Genomic DNA, 23,225 nt, shown 5'->3' on the forward strand with positions numbered 1-23,225 from the left:
TCTTAAAATTTTCCATCCTTACAGTTCACCCCATGTCACCCCTCCACTAAAAAAAAAATTAAAAGCTTATTTTTGTATAAAACTTCTTACTTTCACATTTATTAACTCAATTTTCAAAATTCGTTTTGGTGGAGGTAGGGGTCAGAAGAAGGGTGGAAGCCAACCCACCCTGACCCTCGTGCATCTGGTTCTCCATCACCTCTCTGCATTGTGTGGAAAGTTGGTAGCCCTGTCCTCAGAGGCCCTCCTGAAACCTCGTTGGACCCTTCCCAGGGGACTCCATTTCAGAAACACGGATTTCTTTTCAAAGACAGAATTCTTTAATGCAGAAAAGGGTTCTTTGTCTTCTGGGTATGTACGTGAGGCGTTCATTTCTTAACTTGATTTTCTTTTCAATGATTCATTATGTGACCTTCTAACAAGTTCCTTTTCTTAAGTCTAAAGAGTGTTGGAGCTGATACCTTTACTGAGTAAAGAGAAACTAACGCATGTGGTTTGGAAACTAGTGGTAATCCTGACAGTGGGACCTGCGTGGAACTTTAGAGAGGAGCTCATGATCAAACCGGTGTTAGGCAGTTAAGCGGGTGTCTCCAAGAGGCTGGCTGACTCCTGCCCTGGGCCTTGTGTAGGTCCAAGTCATTGTGAGTTCAGTAAGCTAATTAGATCCCTTCGACTGGAATGATCAGGCTCTGGGGATCTGACTCCTCATACTAAAAAAAAAGACCTGATTGATAAACCAAAGTCATAGCTTCTTAATTTATACTTAACCTTTATATGCCTTTGTGAAATGGAGGAAATAAGAGCACTTGTTTCATAGGGTTATTATGAAGATTGAAATGACATAATTCAGGCCATTCATTAATCAATTCATTGAATAAATTTGGAGTGCTTGGGAGCAGTGGCAGATGGTGAGAAGTGATTAGATTCTGGATATATTTTGAAGGTAGGGCTGACAGGATTCGCTGATGAATTGGTTGGTTGTGGAGTGTGAGAGAAAGAGGAGTCAAAGATGACTCTAAGGCTTTTGGCCTGAGCATCTTGGAAGGATGGAGCTGCCACTTACTGAGATGGGGGAGGTGGGGGAGGGGTAGGATTAAGGGCTAGAAGCCCTTAATTTAGTTTCAGACATCCAAGTGGAGATCTGGGGTAGGCAGTTGGAAAAAATCAGTCTGGAGTTCAGGGAAGAGGTCCAGGCTAAAGCTATGGATTTGGGGGCCATCAGCAGCAGATGGTATTTAAAATCATGGATCAGATGAGATCACGAAGGATTGACTGTAGAACGAGAAATGCCTGGAATAGTGAGGGCTCAGTCAGAGTTGGCATTTATTCTCACTATTACTACAATTACTCACATTATCCCTATTTATCAGAACTGTTACAGAACTGCCAGGTGAACCAAAATCTCACTTTTTTTTTCCCCCCACAAATCTCTCTGAGAAAAGTGGTATTAGAAATTTCTGTAGAGAATATAATATCCAGGGAGTTTGGTGACACTAATGAGTTGTGCTTCCTGAAGTCATTCACCCACAGAGCTGGATAGGCTCAGGCATTAGGATTCAGTAGACCTGGGTCTGAGTCTTGGCTTTACTTTGTACCAGCAGTGAAACCTTTTTGAACCTTAGCTTCTTCATCTGTTCTAAGGGGTCACCTTGCACAGATGATAGGTGGATTCAAGGAAGTAAATGTCTGTTCCTTCCCCTTCTTCTCCACCCACAGGGACTAGGACTCTGTCCTAGAGCCAGTCAGAGTTCCCTCTCTGGAACGCATGAGATACTGATATTCTTTCTGTCACTGTGCTTCTTTTTAAAACCTTATCCCAACTGCTATCCCCTTGTAATGATAACCTTCCCTTGTGAGATGTGATTCGTTGCAGTTAATTAGATTATAGTTTATCTTTCTTTAATTACAGTTTAATCTTAATGGGATTTAGAAGACACGTGTCTTATGAGCAACACATTTTATTAATTTTTTTTGAATGCAGATGATGAAATCTAATGTTCATTCTTAAAGGCTTCAGCTTTCAAAGGGGAATGGTTATGTCTCTGCTTACCCCATGAAAATAGGGACAGCAAAGTTATCATTTCTGAGCCCCTGTGGCCCTTTGTAGCAGCTGGAGCACCGAAACTCCTCTTCATAGTTCCTAGTATGGTCTTCAGGAAGGATATTTAAGGAGTAATTTTAATACCACAGTTGCTGAAGCAATCTGATGGATGGCATGGACCACTCCAAGAAGTAGGAACTTCCCCATTGTTAGAAGTGTTCAAGCAGGTACAAATTTCCAGTTATAAATAAGTCGTGGAGATGTAATATACAACATGCCGATTGGCATTAATACTACTGTATTATGTATCTGAAGGTTGCAAAGAGAGTAGATCTTAAAAGTTCTTATCACAAGAAAAAAACTTTTAACTGTGTCGTGATTGATGTCAACTAGACTTATTGTGGTGATCATTTCACAATATACACAAATATTGAACCAGTATGTTGTACACCTGAGACTAATATAATGTTATATTATGTCAATTATATCTCACAAAAGAAAGACTGTACTAATTAAACTTAAAAGCGTCTGCACAGCAAAGGAAACCATAACCAAAACAAAAAGACAACCTACAGAACTGGAGAAAATATTTGCAAATGAAGCAACTAACAAGGGATTAATCTCCAAAATATACAAACAGCTTATGTAGCTCTATGTCAAAAAAACAAACAACCCAATCAGAAAATGGGCAGAAGATCTAAATAGACATTTCTCCAAAGAAGACATACAGATGGCCAAAAAGCACATGGTTCAACATCACGAATTATCAGAGAAATGCAAATCAAAACTGCAGTGAGAATCACCTCACACCAGTCAGAATGGCCATCATCAAAAAGTCTACAGGGAATTCCCTGGCGGTCTGGTGGTTAGGATTCCATGCTTCCACTGCAGGCGGGACGGGTTTGATCCCTGGTCGGGAAATTAAAGTCCTGTGTGCTGTGCGGCACAGCCAAAAAAAAAAAAAAGTCTACAAAGCATAAATGCTGGAGAGGGTGTGGAGAAAAGGGAACCCTTCTACACTGTTGGTGGGAATGTAAATTGGTACAACCATTAGGGAGAAAAGTATGGAGGTTCCTTAAAAAACTTAAATTAGAACTACTATGTGATCCAGTAATACTACTCCTGGGCATCTGGAGAAAATTCTGTTTCGAAAAGATACATGCAGCCTAATATTCATAGCAGCACTGTTTACAATAGCCAAGACATGGAAGCAACCTAAATGTCCATCGACAGATGAATAAAGACGACGTGGTACTTATATACAATGGAATATTACCCAGCCATAAAAAGGAATGAAATAATATAATTTGCAGCAACATGGATGGACCTAGAGATTATCATACTAAGTAAAGTAAGTCAGAGACGGAGGACAAATATCATATGGTATCACATATATAGAATCAAAAGAAATGGTATAAATGAACTTATTTGTAAAACAGAAATAGATTCATAGATGTAAAAAACAAACGTTCACCAGTGGGGGAAGAAGGGGAGGGATAAATTGGGAGATTGGGATTGACATATACACACTGCTGTATATAAAATAACTAATAAGGACCTACTGTATAGCACAGGGAACTTACTCAATAGTCTGTAATGACCTATATGGGAAAAGAATAAAAAAAAAAAAAGGGTATATGTATAACTGATTCACTTTGCTGTACAGCAGAAATTAACACAACATTGTAAATCAACTATACTCCAATAAAAAATTTTTTTTAATTTAAAAATAATCTTAAAAAAATAGACTGTACACTTTCATTGTAGAAATAGATATGTCGAAAAAAAAAAACTGCTTTTTTCACCTTGATATCTCATGACCCAGAGAAAACCTTTGTAAACCTTTATGTCCATATTCTCTTAGATTTTGTTTTACATATTAGATATTCCCCAAAATACGATTGTGCTCTATTTTTTATTTCTTATTTAGAGAATGTAATTTGTTAAGACCCATCAAGCCACTTGATTTTCCTTTGCTTTTTATCCTCTGAGATTAATACAGAAATAATAGCCCACCAAAAATGCCTTTGTGTTGTTTAATTTCCTGGCTGGAAAAATGTTAAATTCTCAAATACTATAAATCATTTGCACTGTGTGGTTCCTTTGGAAGGCTTTTGAAATAGTTTCTTTAAATAGCTGTAGTACTCTAAGTATTAACCGTTACCTTTTTATTACCCATTTTCTTCAAAGGAGACGAGTAAATATTATAGCAGCAATTTTATTTTTATTGATTCTGTGACCTTTTCATTAAAACAACCACTTGACCATAAAGCAAATCCATATTTGGGCTTCCAAACATTTATGAGGCACTTCTTTAATTTGATGTTCAGAAATATTGTAGCCCTTAATGGAGCTCTTTCAGAATGCTATCATTGAGCTGTGTAGAATAGTATAAATTGCTGCTTGCAGAGTATCCGTCTAGCCTTCAGTGGAATTTAATCATAGTCCCCTGAGAGACAAGTACTCTCATTTAGTTCTATAGCCCTTCCTTATGTGTACTACTAAACTGTAACAACCCTGTAGGTGACTGGTGGACTAAAATTATTTACATCTTTGCAGAATCCTGGTTTTATTGCAGCATTTTTTCATACTATAGAATTTAGAAATTATCTATAAATGGATTTTAACTATAACTGAAGTTAAAGTATTTATCATCACAGTTATTTCTGGAATTAACTTTTAAAGCCCGAAAATTTTCAGTGGGCACGTTTGGGCAATAAGCACTAGCTTTAAAAAGTATTTTTGGAGCGTTCTTATCTGGTATCATAGTACATATCAAGGTATGATATAATTATTGGCTTTTAAAAATAAGCAAATTGAAGGCATTTTATTTGTTTTACATAATAGATGCTCAGTAAGTATGTTGAAAGAATGGATAAAATCTTCATAATTTAGTTATTTGCCCCATGTACTTTTATGCAGTAACTTTTTTTTTTAATTTATCTTTTTAATTTGGATGACCAGGAGTTCTAAAGTAATTTCTAAGTTCTAAAGCTTTTCCTAAAAGTTCAGAATTGTTTGAAATCTTGACCTTTTATTTCTGTGAGTTCTCTGAGAGGGTCTGTGGTTTATAATTCTGTTGTCAGAAATGTCTAGCACTTAGTAGGTCCTCAGTAAATGTTGAATGAATGAGTTGGTTGTCTTTGTGATTTATCTTCCGGGGACTTCTCTGCTATTATTTGTCACTAAATTGGGGTAAAGGTGATCTTTGCCCAGTTTAAATGTTCTGTGGTATATAATTAGTGGTAAGGTACTGGGTGCTTTCATCTATCTAGTTATCTCTAATGACCTCAGTGACTTTGCTTGGTATTATCATTGCCATTTAGCAGATGAGAAAACAGCCTCAAAGAGGCTAAGTTACTTGAACACAGCTAGTAAAAGGTGGAGGTAGGACCCTGGCCTGGCATGCTGCCCAGAGTCTTCATCTGCTCTCCCCCAGAGATTAAGGATCTGGGCTCTCAGGATTAACAGGCTCTTCATGAATTATTCTTGGTACCAATAAAGCTGGATACAGGAAATGCAACTTTGCGAAACACAAAGTAGGATAGCACTGCGTGCATTTAAAAATTTTTTGAGTACTTCAGCTCTTCAGTTACTGGGTGGCCCTGAATCTGACCAAAAGTTTTCCCTGGGGAATATTTCCAGTTGCTTAGGAGTTGGGGAATAATAGAGGTAGGACGCTAGAGGAGAAGGACCAAATGAGAAAGGTGTAGGATGAGGGATCAAAGTTGGCTTGTTTGTTTTTTAACTGTAACACATTTAAAATAAGCAAGGATAAAGATTAGTGTAATCACTATGCACCCATCACAAAGCTAATTAAGCCTTCATATTATGATTGTTTCAGATCTTAAAGAAATAAAGCATTACAGCTATAAGTGAGGCCCTAAGCACATCCCATTTTGTATGTTTTATTCGTATGTTAGAGTTTATATTCATGTTGATAAATACAATTTTAGTACATTCATTTTTAACTGCTATGTAATTTTTAGAGTATGAATATACTCGTTTATTCTCTAGCTAATGGTGATTTAGGGTGTTTCCAATTATTTTGTAGCATACCCAGTGTGACAATAAACTGTTTTTTTTACTTTCCTCTCTGTACATGTGTGTCTGCCTAGGAGAGGAAGAGTTATATATGTGCACCTTCAGTTCTGCTGCATCTTCTCAGATAGCACTCTCAAGTGGGGGCCACTGCCGCAGTGCATGAGTGTGGGAGAGATGCTAAGTGGGAAAAAGGAAGGAATGAGGAGGGGAAAAGTGCGTATTTAAAGAAAATCAGAAGTATATCCGCACAGTAAAAGGTATCTCTTACAGAAAAAGAAAACTCTCAATCTTAGCTTTTCATTTTCCTTCTTTAAGATCAAAAATGAGTTTTTATTGTCAAGTATGCTGAAAATTTTGCCTGATCACACTGTTTGTGTGCTTCTGAATCTGCTGAGTGATTCATTACTTACGGGAGTGCCACATGAGAACAAGCAAAATTGAATGGCTTCTTTATTTTTACTAGGGCAGGTGAAATTTGAATAATGTGCTATACAGAGAGGTAAACACTTCAGTCCTACCATTTAAGAAAAAATCTGTAATAACTTTCTTGTGTTGTATATTTTCATTTGGGACTGCAATTTAAATTGAACTTAGAATTGGGTCTTTTGAAATGTTAAAAAATTCTAATTTTGGAGTCAAGCCTTTGTTCCAGTCAGGGAAATTCTGTGCACACTAAAAAAACATGGTTTTGTTCCTCATGATCTATTAACTATGTCCTAACCATATCATCCCTCAGGCCTGTTAGCAGGAAATAAAATAAAAAGTTTTCTGTCAGCTTCCTCTATTTTTTTTTTAAATTGAAGAATCACTGACTTACAATATTAAATTAGTTTCAGGCATACAACATAGTGATTTGATATTTTTGTACATTACAAAATGATCACCACGATAAGTCTAGTTTCCATCTGTCACTGTACATAGTTATACAGCATTATTAACTATATTCCCTATGCTGTACATTACATCCCTACGACTTATTTATTTTATAACTGCAAGTTTATACCTCTTAATCCCCTTCACCTATTTTGCCCATCCCCCTACTCCCTCCCCTCTGCCAACTTCTTTCTTCTCTTTTTGCACTGGTTCACTCTCTTGTAATAGGAGTTAAGAAAATCTCATGATTCAGAAGCTTGTAAAAAGGAGGAAGCGGAAAGGGAAGAGAGGGAGAAGACACAGATCAGGGGTTTCCAGCACAAAGCTGGGTGGTGGGCTGGCACTGGTTAGTACTCATCAGAAGAAGCTGGGTGTTCCGTTTGGCACAAATGACCCTGTGATAGCACATGCTGGCGCTTCATCAGCTGGAGCCCATTCTTATTTTTACATTTAGCGAGCCCTCTTTGCAGGGAAGAGGATCGCTTGTCTTCAGGGCCTTTTGCTCACTACCAGAGTCTTTCCCTACCCACACCGTTCTCTCTGTGTGCAACATTCTTTGTAGTCTTCTCCAGAGTAGTCCTGTTCACCTTTGGTGGTTCGTAGGCTTCTTATTCTCAGGATTCCTTTATACAGTTAAAAATTACTGAGGACCCAAATAACTTTTGTTTATGTGGGTTATATTGATCAACATTTACCATATTAGCAATTAAAACTGAAAAATTTAAAAATATTTATTCATTTTAAACAATAAACCCCATTACTTTGTTAATATTAATAAATATATTTTTATGAAAAATATTTTTTTTGTTTTGGAAAACATGGTTAGAAGACTGTTTTAGACATTGTTTTACGTTTTATAAAATGGCTAAGAAGACGACCTTATTCTCATATCTGCATTGGGTCTCTGATGATATCACACATGTGCAGCCTCTGGAAAACTCTGTTGTACACTCCCGAAAGAATGAAAGTGAAAAAGACAAATAACATCTTAGTATTTTTATGAAAAGTGTATGACCTTGTGGAGCCCCCCCAAAAGGGTCTCAGGACCTCAGGGGTTCTGAATCTCACTTTCAGAATCATTGCTTTAGATCTCAGTTCTGTTGCCACTTCTCCAGCAAAGCCTTTCCTGACCTCTGTCGCTAGGTCAAACTTTCGTACTTTATGCCCTAATAGTACTGTGTACCTCTCCTCTGTACCATTTGTTAAAGTAGCATCTTAAACTTAATGTCTTTTTCTGCTACTTGGCTCCTTGAGATTAGGGATTATGTATGGGTTTTGCTCACAAGTATATCCTCAGCCCTTACCACAAGGGCCTGCCCCGTAATGGGCATTCGGTACATATTTGAATAAATAAATGAGTGAATCAATGTAAAAAAACAGACTTCTTGGATTCCACTTGATTATAGACTTTCCTTTAAAATGTAAGTCCTTCTCTGAATGGTATACCTGGCGTCTGCATTCATAGCATATGCTCATTTTCTGTGTTTTCAGACTGAGTACTGCTAAGACTGTTGCAGGGCCATTACACCCTGCACCTGCACCGTGTTCGTGTTCTGCTCTTACTTGGTCACACCCATTGCGCCACATTACAGTTCTTTGTTTACCTGCCATCCCCAACCCCTCCCCCCACTAGATTCTTGAGAAGCTTATTGAGAAAAGGGATTGTGACTTGTTTATCTTTTCAATCCCCTTCCCCATGCCCCATTAGCATATCTTAGCATATAGTAGACACCAAAATTTTATTGACTGTGTCACGTTGGATTTGAAAAGATACATACGCTACAATTGCAAGTAAATGTAAAGATTTTGACCTAAGAGAAATCATGTTCCCAATGCGTGGATTACTGACAGGTTATTTCTGAATTGTTTTGCACATCAGAATACATAGGGTATTCTGTAGGTACTCTGATATCCAAGAAAGAATCAGGTGTTTTTTAAAACATGTGTCATACGTGGACATCATTCAGTCAGCAGATATGTGAGTTATGTGCATGTCCCCGGTACTTTGGTGTGCACTGGGGATGTAGCTATGAGCAGGATGTGCTCGATCCCTGCCCTCGAGGATGGTCTAGCCATCTGGTTTAAGAGTCAACAGGCTTTTTTCTTTTTCCTTTTTTTGAGGCAGGGGCAGGTGCATTGGGTCTTGTTGCTGCACGAAGGCTTTCTCTAGTTTGGGTGAGCAGGGCCTACTCTTTGTTGTGGTGCGCGGGCTTCTCATTGCAGTGGCTTCTCTTGTTGTGGAGCACGGGCTCTAGGCGCATGGGCTTCAGTAGTTGCAGCATATGGGCTCAATAGTTGTGGCATGCACACTCTAGGGCGTGTGGGCTTCACTAGTTGTGGCATGTAGGCTCAGTAGTTGTGGCTCATGGGCTTGGTTGCTCTGAGGCATGTGGGATCTTCCTGGACCAGGGCTTGAACCCATGTGCCCTGCATTGGCAGGATTCTTAACCACTGTGCCACTAGGGAAGTCCCAGCAGACTTTTTCTGTAAAGGACTGAATATTAAATATTGAGACTTTGAGGGCCATATGGTCTTGGTTACAAGTACTCAGCTCTGCCTTGTGGCCCCAAAGTGGCCATAGACACCCTGTAAACAACTGAGTGTGGCCATATGCCAATAAAATTTCATTTACAAAAATGGGAGAAGATTGGATTTGGCCCATGGGCTGTAGGTGCTGACCCTTGATCTAGTTCGTTTGTTTCTCAGTCTCTGTCTCACTCCTGTATCCAGAGTACCAATTTTCGTATTTTCAGTGAAATTTGCAGTGTCTTATTTGCTAGAATTAGCTAAGGTGAGATTGTTGAAGAACTTGATCTCATGCAAACAACTGAAGCTAATTCTTGTTTTTTTCTTTTGTGCTTTTATCCAGGACATTTTATTTCCTTATATAAAAGAAAATGTTAAAGAGTATCTGCAGACACATTGGGAAGAAGAGGAGTGCCAGCAGGATGTCAGTCTTTTGAGGAAACAGGTTGGGACATTTCTGTTCCATTGCTTCTACATTCCCAAGGGTGTTAGAACTGAGGATGCCTGAAGACTCAGAATATTCTCTGAGCGTATTTTAAAATAAGTGCTCTGGAGTCCCAGGACACGAAAGTTGCAGTGACTTGCTTGCTTAGGAATTCACAGTACACAATTAAAAGGCCAATGCACAGCAGTTTATTGTCTCTACAGTTGCCTCTTTCTGGAGCTGTTTCAGTTACATAAAAATATCATGTGTTTATAAAACTAAGTCATTTCTGGGTGGACTGCAAAAGAGGTCTTGTGCCTTCTCATCACATTTTTCATTAATGTCTCCAAGTGATAACACCTCATCACCTTATTCTCCAGTCTCTCCTCCTCTCAGCCCCTGCTGCCCCTCCACAGAGCTCTGGAGCCTCACACACCTCTATCCCCAGCACACACTCAGCCCAGCCTTCGTGCCTGCCTTCGTTGCACGTTCTGTTGTGTTCTGACCCCTCCCTAGTTTTCAGTCTTTCTTCTTCCACATTGTATGCTGTGGAACTCCTGTTCTGTTGTTTTTCTTATTAAAATTGCTTCATTGGCAAAGGTCTTACATGCTGTTCAGAGTTAACTGTCAGTTCTTTTTGAGTTAATTTTCTACATTGGACTATGTAGAAGGCTCTCTGTAAGTTTTTTAACGTTAGGAGTTAGAATTGGAAAGAGAGTCACATGCTTTGGGGCATGGGGCATTTGGGTTCGTTGGATTTTCTAGATAACTGGGGGTTAGTCTGAAACACTCCCCTCTTTACTTTTTTTGTCGTCTGAACTTTTGCTGAAACATACATACATATTCCCCCATTGTAGTATATAAATCATTGAGTCTTTAGGGGTTGGACATGTGCATTGTCACAGGCTAAATAGCTCCTAAATAGCTATCGGGGTTTTATAAGATGTGGGAGATTGCAGGAGATTGAAAGTGAACCAACCCCAGGCATTGCTTCACTAGCTTCTTTTCATTGAATTCCAGGCATAAACTAATTTCACTGAGATTGTCTTTATTTCTTCCTCAGTTAGTTATAGTGCAGAGAAAATGATCAGATTTAAGTGAAGTCCTGGTTTGTTGATCCTGGTAAGTGAATCAACAAACCAGGTTTTATTATAACATTTTATCATTTTGTGCTGTCTCTTTTCTCACATACAACATGCCTCTCGGTTTAAGTTTCAGCTTTAGTGATACAGGAAAAGTATTGTAAGTTTATTAGTTATAATCCAGTTTTTTCTAGGAATCATTCATATCAGCCCCAAAGTGTAGGATACTTTAATTTGTAACAGTGCTTGGTGTTAATGGTGTTAACAGTGCTTGGAGAAAGTTGGTCTGCTAGTTTTCAGGTTTCATTTAAGGAATCTTTTTAAACATGAGTGAGAAACAAATTTTCTGTTGTTTATGACTTAAAGGCTGAAGAGGACTCCCACCTGGATGGGGCTGTTCCGATCCCGGCAGCATCTGGGAATGGGGTGGACGACCTGCAGCGGGTGATCCAGGCCGTGGTAGACAACGTGTGCTGGCAGATGTCTCTGGACCGGAAGACCACGGCACTGAAACAGCTGCAGGGCCACATGTGGAGGGCGGCGTTCAAAGCTGGACGCATGAAAGCAGAGTATGTAGCTCCTCAAGTGACTAAACACTTCACCAGCCCCCAAAGCAAATACGTTTTCTGCTAGTCCTCTCTCTCCAGTGTAAGTTGCAGAATTTGCAAAGTAGATAAAATGAACATTCTTTTTATTCCAACACAGTGAGTGTTTTATTTTGTTTTTTCAAAGCTGGGATTAAGCATTTTCACCCAACCAAATTCCCCAGGCCCATGTCTGGCTTTGTGTGATGGTTGGAGACTTTTAACTCCAGGCTAAAACAGCTTCCTAGATGTTAATCAGCTATACTCCAGTTAAACAAACAAACAAAGAAAAACAACAACAACAGAAAACCCCCCCCACAGCCCAGCTTCCTAGAAAATGCCGACTTCCTCGAACGAAGTCATATCTGATCCTCCGCGTATGAGTGACAGCACTGTTGGGCTGCTGCCCAGGACTGCTAGATTACCTGCTTTCTGCTCCATTAGGGAAGTGAGAGTGCTGTGGCATTCTGCACCCCGTCACTGTGGGGTTACTCAGTGTCAGCAGTGCCACTCTCTTCTGTGCTCTAACTGCAGCTTCCACAGACCTTGGAGTCTTGATTGTGGTGTTCCTGAGAGCGCTCCTGCCGAAGGAGACTCCTGAGTCCTGTATGACTGAGAAAGTCTTAAGAAGTCACTGCCACTAAGGATTTTAGGGCATTGCCTGATGTAAACCCTAAGATCCAAGGCTGTTACTAGCTGCCTATATTCCTTTTCTTTTTCTGTCAATGGCATTTTCTGAGATGCTGTTCCTTTATGTACTTCATAAGGGGCTTCCACCTTTTGAGGATACTTTAGACTTTTAGGATAGGCCAGTAATGTGGAAATGAATATCAGTTAGTTTACTTTGTAAAACACTCAAAGCAGTGGAGCCAGGAGATGATGCTCACAGGAGTTAGCCCTTCCTTCTCTTGATCTTAGTTCCTTAATTATAAAGCCAAGGGCTTGAAATAAATCATCTTACACTTCTAAGCCCTGCTTTGGAGCAATAACAATCTGCAAATTCAGCATAGACTAATCCTGTCTATGTGTGCTGGTTTTGAACTAGTAGTTGGCCCCCTTTCTTCACTTCGTTCAGTATTGTTTCATCCAGTAGAAGACTTCTCTGACATTTTCCAGTTAATCTTTTATAGATGACTGATTCCACATCCCAAGTTTCTGGTGCTTCTCTTTTCACCCATCTCCTGTGATGTTCCCACCACTAAACGCAATACACCGAAGAACTGGTGAACAGGACTGAGTGTCAGGAACCATTGCTGATTAGCTAATGTGAGATGGTACATGTCTGTTAACTGATTTGTTACATAATTTTTTTTCTGTATAGTAAAACCTTAGATTTTCTTAGTTCTCAAGAAATGTAGTTCTGTTTTCTAGCTAATCAAAGATTAATAGCTTTGAGCCCCCAAACTTTTTTTTAATTATTTGGGTATAGATCTTTTTAAAAGCATTTCTGTGCTTTCTTAAGGCACACTGGACATAATTGAACCTTTTTCTTGTCACAAATTATATCAAAGATACACAACAGTACACTATTCTTGTAGTCTGCTTTCTTTAATTTCTTGGGAAATCAAAAAATCCCTTTCTCAGGGAACTATATTCAATACCTTGTGATAAATTATAATGGAAAAGAATCTGAAAAAGAATGTATATATATAACTGAATCACTTTGCTGTACACCAGAAACTAACACAATATTGTAAATCAACTGTACTTCAATTAAAAAAATCAACTATACTTATTTTATCTCTTTATCTGTAATCACTTTTTAACTGTCAATGTGGCTGTCAGCCAAAAACTCTTCTCTCCACCTAAGTTACTGCTTCTAATCTGCTGTGACCCTGGAGTTCTGGGGACATGCTCATTAAATCTGTAGGAGTTCACAGTCTCATGGAGGTGCTTTTCCTGGTAGCCATCAGGACACAAATAGAGAACCTTGTGGCAGCTATTTGAATGGTTTTCATTTGGCTGGATAATGTGTTCCTGCATTTTAACTTGGTTGTCTTCCCTCTAGGTTCTTTGAAGATGTGGTTCCAGCAGTTAGGAAATGGAGAGAGGCTGGAATGAAGGTGTATATCTATTCTTCAGGGAGTGTAGAGGCACAGAAACTGTTATTTGGGCATTCTACAGAGGGAGATATTCTTGAGGTAGGTTACCCGGTTGCTTTGTTTTTGATACCATCAAAGCATAAAATAGTGAATGTGAGTGCTACAGTTATAAGCTAATCAGCATTCAGATAATAACAGAAGTGGAAAAGCTGGGGAATACATTGTGGAAGGATGCGATGTAGCTGTGGTACCAGTCTTTGTATCAGAGGTTCTTAAACTTTGTTGTGCATACAGATCACCTAGGGAGTTTGTTAAAAACGTAGATCCTGCTTCCTAGCAAATCTGTATCAGCAGGTCTAGGGTATGGCTAGGAATCTGCATTTTCAGATATCCACCCTAAGTGATTATGATGACAGTAGTATTAGAACCAGAGATGTATATCTATGTCACAGCTAAATAAGACCTAAGCTAGCGTGTAAATCAGCTCTCTTGTCAGTGTTAGAAAATCATCAACCCAAGGGAAACGAATGGCTTCTTTTGGTTGTTTGAAATATCAGGTAAGATGTAACATAGTGAGTGGCACATGCCACTATCCCCCAAAAAAGGGCACACAGGCTTCTTGAATGCAAGAGAGTACACAGTGGATTCATTTGTTTCTGGTACTTTGGAGAGAGATTTTATTTTAGCAGAATCAGCATTCTTCTGTAAGAGAAATGGGCATGTTATTACACAGTGATTACTTAAGGCCACCTATCAACATTCCCTGTGCATGAGAAAAGTCTTGCTAGCTTTTCTGTCCCACTGTCCCTGCGCCCCCTGGAAGACAGGTTGGTTATTGGAAAAAGGGACTACATTTAGGACTTCAAAAAGAAATGCTGGGGGGGGAGTTGAGGGAGGGAGGGAATATGGGGATATGTGTATAAAAACAGATGATTGAACTTGGTGTACCCCCAAAAAAATAATAAATAAATTTAAAAAAATTGGAAAAAAAAAAAAGAAATGCTGACTAACTGAATACAGGCAGAACTTAGTGATACACAGTAGTTTACTCAGCCAAATATTTTTTTAAAAAGATATTTATTGACTCCCTACCATGTGCAGAGAACTCTCTGAATTTGGAGATTGTCATAGTCTCATTTTACTTTCCTGCTTTTCATCTTAGTTCTAAATCAAATATTAAATCAGTAATAAAACCCTTTAATTGTTTTGGTAGCTATTCACCTCTGGATACAGATATAAACTTTTTTTCTGCTCTCTGTTGAAACAGACAATAAGGTGATAGTAGACAGGACACAGTAATTACCCTCCGAGTTCAGTAATAAAAACTTTATTCTCCACTTGATTAGTGTGAGGCAGACTTGAGAGAGAAAGAAAATATGCAAAACTGTTCTTAACTTTAAAAATCACAATATTAATATTACCTTAATTTATCTTTGAGTGATTGTTAGGCTTATTTTTAGTTTGTGAAAAGTTCTGAAAATATTCAAAAGATCACATCGTAATAGCTGATCCTAAATGTGAACTTATTTTAATTACTGTTGGTTAAATTAGGAAGTTACATATTTGACCCCAATTATTTCTGAGACGTCAAGGGTATATATGAGCTCTTGGGTAGAATTTAAAAATGTTTTAATTAGAAAATGAAAGTTTCTTGAAAGTAAAGTAATAGCTTACTAGTGACGTAGGTTAGAGAAATCTGTTCATTCTGGGATCAGAAGGACAATGTTGAGAACCTTTCATCAGGGGTGAAACCCAGTCCAGTGAGTAGTTTAAGTACATAGAGTGTTTTAAGGATAGAAAGTAGGGTATATATATTTTAAAAGATTTTGGATATAAAATTCATGCTCGTGAATGAAAACCAAGGAGATTATAAAATGATCTCATATACATTGAATTGGTAGTTTTCTTCTTCTAAATGTTTATTTCTATGAAACCTTACTTTATACTTACTTTTTGTAGCCTCCATAATGTTCTCTATGAAGTAGACTTACAGGGAATATTTATTGAGCAGATGAAGTCACTGTGATTGTGGAGTATTTCAGAGAAGAGGGGTGGGAGACAGAGGGGCTGGGGTGCATGTGTATTTGCAGCGTTACTCTTTTCCCTCCTCTGTGTTCAGCTTGTAGACGGTCACTTTGATACCAAGATTGGACACAAAGTGGAGAGTGAGAGTTACCGAAAGATTGCGAGCAGCATCGGCTGCTCAACCAGCAACATCTTGTTTCTGACAGATGTCACCCGAGGTGAGTAAGCCGACGTACACGTCAGGGTAGGACCTGAGCTGAGCTCTGCAAACGCTTTGCCTTGGTAAAGAAAGTTCACGTGGGGAGCCCTGAAAAATGAAACAAGTTTATAAAAGGAAACTGTGAACCACCCCACCACCTCCCTCTCTGTTTACCCATCCTTGCGGGTGTGTGTGGGGAAGTGGCATTGGACAGATGAATTCTTCTCCTTTTAACATGAAATGGGGAAATGACAAAGGCAGCCAGCCGTGGAGGGGGGGGTGAGCATACAGCCAGGAGTATGAGGGTAGGCGCACGGCTGCTCCAGGACAGTCAGGTCACAGGGGACCTGCATCATCGTACTGAACACTTAAGTAACACTTAACGGACTCATTGTCCTGCTTGCTGAGAGAGAGAGAGAGAGAGGGACAGAGAGGGATGGACGGAGGGAGGGAGGGAGGAAAGGAAGGGAGGGGAGGGGAGGGGAGGGAGGGAGCGATTTGCCTCCTTGTCCTGCTTACTGAGGAGCACCGCCCCTCAGCGAGGAGGAGCCTCATTTCCTCCTGTCCTCAGATGGGCTCAGGTGCCCCTCATGGTGTAAACCTGAGCCTCACTGCACACGGATCTCCTGTGTAAAGACTGGCATCCTCTTACCCAGCACGGCGCTCCTTATTACACACGGTGCATCAGCACACGCATTGTCACGCTAAGGACTGAGTGTATAAAACAGCACATACTGTACTTTATTGGCAATTTAAGTGCATTCAAGAGCAGTTTTGACCAAATGAGAAGCATACACTCGTGTCTGTGTGAGAATATCAATCCTCCAGAGAATTACAGAAGGAACCGGAAGTGAAGGAGGAAGCACGGAGCAGCAGGTGAAGAGGTCGGGGTGCTGGGGGCAGGGTGGTCTCTGCTCCTGGCTAGTGAGGCTTTCCCAGACTCCCCCAGCTGGGAGCAGCAGCCAGCAGCCTTCAGTTGTGTGGTCATTTTTCTTAGAGTCTGTGCATCTCTTGGGGGCCTACTTTGGTGTTTATAATTGCACTTGTGTTGGAGGACAGTTTTACTTGTTTGTGTTTCTTCCACTCACCTTGGATCATAAGTTTTACGCTTTGTTTACCCATAGAACAGGGCTTTGTTTACTGTGCAGCTGCTCTGATACACTATATCTGTGTCACCAGCCTGGGGAAGCGAACTAGGGAAAAGGGGGGTGTGGGCAGGGCGTTCTCCTGTCTAGTTGGCGCTGTGGGACTCCTGGGCCCCGTGGAAGCAGCTTCAGCAGTCTGCAGTTTATAGCCAACATTCCTCCCTGCAGCCCTTCTGTCCATTGTCACAGAACTAGAGTTACCCCCACTCACTAGGACGTTCAGAGACGTGGCCCAAAGGCAAACGCAGGTTGCTGGCAAAGGCATCTCATCTGTGCTAGTGTGTGTGAGTATATTCTTTGTCTGCTGCTTTGAGGTTTGGTTTATTGTAGGCATGTAAGCAAATATATAATTTGCGAAGCACTTAAAAAAAAATCTTAGGGACTTCCCTGGTGGTGCAGTGGTTAAGAATCTGCCGGCCGATACAGGGGACACGGATTTGATCTCTGCTTCAAGAAGCATGTGCTGCGGAGCAGCTAAGCCCATGCGCCACAACTTGAGCCTACGCTCTAGAGCCCGTGCGCCACAACTATTAAGCCTGCGCTCTAGAGCCCGTGAGCCACAACTATTGAGCCTGCGCTGTAGAGCCCGTGAGCCACAACTGTTGAGCCTGCGCTCTAGAGCCTGTGAGCCACAACTATTGAGCCCATGTGCCACAGCTATTGAAGCCCGCATGCCTGGAGCCTGTGCTCAGCAACAGGAGAAACCACCACAATGCCTGCGCACCGGAATGAAGAGTAGCCCCTGCTCACAGCAACTAGAGAAAGCCTACGTGCAGCAACAAAGACCCAGCACAGCCAAAAGTTAAAAAAAAGACTAAATTAAATTAAAAAAAAAATTAAAAAAAAAATCTTAACCATTGTAGGTCATCTGATGCCTTCAAGAAGTTATAATATGTTTTCCAAAGAAAGAAAGGTAGACAGGCTTAATTTTACCTGAGATACAGTTGATATTCTGTACGTCAGTGTTAGTAATTGCTAATATCTTTGTTAAATTTCAGGCCTTAGTGAATCTAGGCCAGAAATTTTGATCTAGGTAGATGGAACCAAATCACAGCCATTTGTTGTTTTGAGATTTGAAAGCTTAGCAGATTTAGTGGGGACCTGCCCCTGCTACATGTCCTGGTTTGGGTCAGCCTCAAAGTCCAAGGGTTTTACAAACTGTCATCTTATTTTTCTGCATCCTGGAAAGATTTTCACTTGCGTGTCTGATTGCACTGAAGGTGAGAGACAGACAGACGCGTGGACACACAGCTTCAAGGTTCACAGCGTAACCAGATGGCCAAGCTATACAAATTTACCAACAGCCACTTCACCTGGCCTCTGCTTTGAACTGTCAGTGTACTGTAAATGTTCGCCTGTCATATTTCTGTATAGAAACCATTTACTGATTCAAAGCTACATTTTACCCTCTTCCTTGAATGGCGTTTCAGGGCTTTGAGTGGTGGGCTGGGGAGGTTGCTTTACTGTCTACTAGGTCAAGGTGTGCTCGCCCTTCCTGTGGGGAATGATAATCTGAAGGCCTTTTACTTTGTTTTGCTCCTTATGCAAAGGAGGGCGGCCTTGTTCTCGTGAGTTTGGCTGGTTTTATCTGTGAATTGCTTTTCTTTAATCATTCACATAAACAGGGCTGTTGGAGATGAAAACCCATGGTTTGCCCTATATTTAATTCCCCTAGCATTTCTTTTAATTAATTAATTAATTTATTTTTGGCTGCATTGGGTCTTTGTTGCTGTGTGTGGGCTTTTTCTAGTTGCAGCAAGCAGAGGCCACTCTTCGTTGCGGTGCTCAGGCTTCTCATCGCAGTGGCTTCTCTTGTTGCAGGGCACTGGCTCTAGGCATGTGGGCTTCAGTAGTTGTGGCATGCAGGCTCAGTAGTTGTGGTTCGCGGGCTGTAGAGAGCTGGCTCAGTAGTTGCTGCGCATGGGCTTAGTTGCTCTGCAGCATGTGGGATCTTCCCAGACCAGGAATTGTACTCGTGTCCCTGCATTGGCAGGCGGATTCTTAACCACTGCGCCACCAGGGAAGTCCCTCCCCTAGCATTCTGAATGGTGAAGTGTCTGCAGGCTTAGAACTAGAGATCTGCTTTGTGGCTAGAGCTCCCCACAAAGCCAGCCTGTCCCAAGTATTCTAGGATTGAATGCATGATTCAACCTGTGATGCCCAGACCCTTGCCTTCTTCCCTGCTTTTTGGTTTGCCTGAAAACCACATACAGTTTCTTCATATTCTTGTCTTTAGCCACATTTTTTTCCTAGTTGCCATCGTAGTACATCTATAATTTCAAATCTTTTTTTCACTTAAGCCATTTCCTTAGGTTGCAGTCCAAGAAATTATTCCTGTTCTCTTTAGAGACTAGAGATGACCTCCAAGTTGCCTCCCCCTGAGTCCTCTGCAAGGAGGTTTTATTCCTGCCCCTCTTATTCTGCCAGCCTCACACCTACTTAGGCAGTAGGACCAGACCTGGGCTCAGCTGTAGCTACGATGGGGCCAGGCAGCTGGCTGCCTGCCTTGCTCTTTTCTGTTGTCTCTGATCCTGTGTTTTGGTATCACATGTCCAGACTTCAATCACCAAGGCAGAGTGGAAGACTAAGTTGATATCCCAAATAATACTCAAGTATGAAAGAGAGAACTGAAAGACTCTCCCTTTGGAGGAAAAGAAAAAAAGAGGTCCAGGGTTTGAAGTCAACAAGTATTAGATAAGTATCTCAATGTTATATGAAAAGAGCAAATAGATGTTTAAGGACAGAACTTGCACCGTGGCGATCTTGGTTAGAGGCCGGGTGCGGAATGGTCACTAACTAGTAAGTCCCATGTGGACTGTGATGACTCAGCTTGGTTGGGATCCTGGGTTGCTGGTCGAGAGGACTGTGCTTGAGGCAGTCAGGCTGGGAACTTGGGGTGCGTGGAAGGCTGTGCCTCTGCTGCTGGCGTGAATGGCATCTGTAGTTTGCCTGAGGACAGGATTGCGGAGCAGTAGTTTTGCTCTGGGAGGTTACAGTCCTTTCATAGGAGGTGGGTAGGTGGAAGAGACAGTTCTGCCCCATTTACTGTTTCTTGGTACCACTGCCCTTTAATTAATGCATTCTGTTGCTCTGGCTGTTTTCCACAGGTTGAGAAAGTACTGGGGTTTCTTACCATACCAGATCTGAATTGCAAAGAATGTATTTCAGATTCTTCCCCAGTTTTGCTCTATCTGCCCAAGTATGCCCCATCTCTCTGACAGGACCACAGACCTGTGTCCTGTCTCCATTCTTCTACTGTTTGCACAACTATTTTATGTCTACCAACATTCCTCCTCTCTTGCGAGTTTTCCTTCCTTGAAGTTTCTGATCAAAACTTACCCTCTGTGCAGAGGAGTCATTTGTTAATTTGCAGGTCCTAATTCAGTAATTGCATATTGGGGCCCTGAGATTCTGCATTTGTAATAAGCTTCCAGGTGATTCCCACACTGCTGGTGCAGAAGTTAGCAAAATTGTTCTGTAAAGGGCCAGATAGTAACTATTCAACTCTGGTCCTTGTAATGCAAAAGCAGCCACAGATAGTACCTAAATGAGTGGGCGTGGCTGTGCGCCAATAAAACTGTGTTCACAAAAACGGGCGGTGGGCCACAGTTTGCTGACCCTTGTTCTAGAACACAGACCATAGAGTCTGATACATGATTTCAAATTTTAGCTCTACCACTTGCTAGCTCTGTTTCTGTATCTGTAGAATGGAGATGGTAATACTAACTACCTCAGGGTTGTTGGGAAGATTTAGATGGGAATGGAAGCTCCACGAAGGCAGGAACTGTGTTTTGTTCACGTATCTCCGGTCCTAGAATAGAACTTGGCACATAGTAGGTGCTAAATTAATAGCAGGTATTAGCTGTTATCTTTCAGATGGAAACAAAATGAGGAGCAGAATGTAACCCAAGACGTATTAGAGATGTCCCCAGCAAATGTAGCTTACTTAGTTTCATTTGACTAGTTCTGTTTTTACTTCTACCTGTCCACGCAATCACTGATCTTAAAGCACTCAGAGTCCAGTGAGGAGCAAGACAACAGGTAACAGCATGTCAAATCATATTGTCTTGATAGAACTAAGTACAGGGTGTTAGAGGAGCACATAGAATACTCTAATACAGATGGTGGTAGCTCTAGAAGATAGAATATTTGAGCTGAATTTTGAACAGTAGGGATTTGCCAGGCAAAAGATATAGGCAGTTGAGCCAAGGGTTATGACATGTTTGGGCTCCGGGTATGAGAGTAGGCATTTCAGCCTGATTAGACCCTGGGATTCCATTTGCCCCGTATCTACTTAATTGGTATTATTCCTGACATCCTGTCCTTTGGGAAACAGCTCAATTGTCTGTAGGACTGAGGGAGGGAATGGAAGAAAGCTGTGTGCAGGACATGACTCTGTCCTTGTGCCTTCGTAAGTACTTAGAAGTCTAGGACACATCGGCCTCCTAGTCTGTCAGTACAGTTAGTTATGCATTCGAAAAAAATTTTTTACAGAAAAATAAAAAATTATATAAAAGAATAGTAAGTCCATCCCCATGTGCCTATCTTTTAGCTTCAACAGTTATCAAACCTACACCAGACTTATTTCTTACATTCCCACATCCCTCTGATTATTTTGAAGCAAATCCCAAACATCCTATGCTGCCATTTCTGACGCATATTTTGATGTTCGCAGAGGCCAGCGCTGCCGAGGAAGCTGACGTGCATGTAGCTGTGGTGGTGAGACCTGGCAATGCAGGGTTAACAGATGATGAGAAGACTTACTTCAGCCTCATCACATCCTTCAGCGAACTGTACCTGCCTTCCTCAACCTAGAGGAGGAGTTCTAAGGAAGACCAAACTGTCTTCACAGAGTAGTCCCTGTAGTCTAGTTTTATTCTAATGGTAAAAGTAATTTACTTAAAAAATACGTATATACACATACAGGAGGTATGTAAGTGTGTGTATGTGTATGTTCAAATTACCTTTCACAAGCACGTAAGTGGAAAAAAGAATCTCAGTTCAGTGAAAAGGAAACTTATTTAAAGACGTTTTATATGTTGAAATTGTTTGAAACCACAACTCTAACCCTTATTGAGGTGAAATATAGTTGCTAGAAGAAATTATTACTATACAGGTCAAGTGTGTTATGTTTATCAAGTCATGTACCAAAATAGAAAGGTAGGTTTGAGAGGTTACTCAGAAGCCTTGTTGTTTTAAAAGCTAGAAGTATTTCAGAGACATTCCTAATAATGATCTATTCCCCTTTTAAATTGAGTTAGAAGATTACAACAACTGAATTTCAAACTATTAACCTCCCTATTTACAGATGACAAAGCTATTTTTTCTGCTCCCAAAGAGAGCAAAGTTGGGAAAGGAAACTCATTTATCTTGATTAATCAAGTATCTGTCACTTAAGAAACTTGCTAATCATTGTGGTACCCACAGCAAGCAGTTGCCTTACCAATGAAAAAGATGCACTCATGTAACAGCTAAAACAGAAATGTGGTTTCTAATGTTTAAGGAAACAGTCCTAATCCTGCCAGTTATCATAGATTTCAGAGTTGCCTTGCTAACTACTTCTTAGCACAGTTTGAGAACATATGTTAATTGCTGTTTACTATTAAAAAACAAAAGGTTTACTGAAATTTGTCCATAAGACCTAGAAGAGCCCTAATATCTAATATTTTCTTCTGAAATGGATGTGAGAAATATAAATTTTATAACACCATTATTTATCCTGGTTCAGCCTAATGGGATGTCATGTCAGTTTCATGTAGTGATTAATAAAAACATTTTCTTCTTCACTCAGTTTTATGTAGGTTTGCTTACCGCCATAAGCAAAAGAGAAACTGAGGAGAGATTGGACAAATAAGAATTTTAGTTTAGTTTTTGCCTTAGTCTTGTGTGTGTTTGTGATATGTGTGTATATGCATGTGTGTGTTTTAATGGAATGCCAGTAGAAAATCATTGATTATTATTTGAGTTACGTATACATATATGGCTAACCTTAGTGGTTATTATTTCACTTGGATGGTAAACATTCAAGGTATGAGTGGATTTCTTAGATTTCTGAGAATATTATATTTGAGGTATGTAAGATGATGCTTGAAGGAGGCAATTATTCTAATTAATCAAGAAAAACTAATGAATCCTGGAGGAATAATTTTGGAGATGCTTTGTGTAAGGAAAAGGAAGTAGCCGTGCAAATATGAGAGGACAGGGAACGTAAGAGATTTTATGTTGATAGTTTTTATCTTC

At 40.4% G+C, this 23,225-nt stretch overlaps 1 protein-coding gene across 1 annotated transcript in view; it reads left to right on the forward strand.

Annotated features, from left to right (window-relative positions):
- Positions 1–22,775, forward strand: part of ENOPH1 (enolase-phosphatase 1) — a 33,188-nt gene extending 10,413 nt beyond the window's left edge. Inside the window, exons 2-6 of the mRNA XM_057726162.1 lie at positions 9,828–9,929; positions 11,357–11,559; positions 13,583–13,715; positions 15,736–15,859; positions 21,661–22,775. Of these exons, the coding sequence (XP_057582145.1) occupies positions 9,828–9,929; positions 11,357–11,559; positions 13,583–13,715; positions 15,736–15,859; positions 21,661–21,800 (702 nt within the window). The 3' untranslated portion in view covers positions 21,801–22,775. The remainder of the gene's footprint in view (positions 1–9,827; positions 9,930–11,356; positions 11,560–13,582; positions 13,716–15,735; positions 15,860–21,660) is intronic.
- Positions 22,776–23,225: the final 450 nt, after the last annotated feature.

The sequence above is a fragment of the Hippopotamus amphibius genome, chromosome 3, assembly GCF_030028045.1.
Source record: "Hippopotamus amphibius kiboko isolate mHipAmp2 chromosome 3, mHipAmp2.hap2, whole genome shotgun sequence".
NCBI classification, from domain to species: Eukaryota; Metazoa; Chordata; class Mammalia; order Artiodactyla; family Hippopotamidae; genus Hippopotamus; species Hippopotamus amphibius.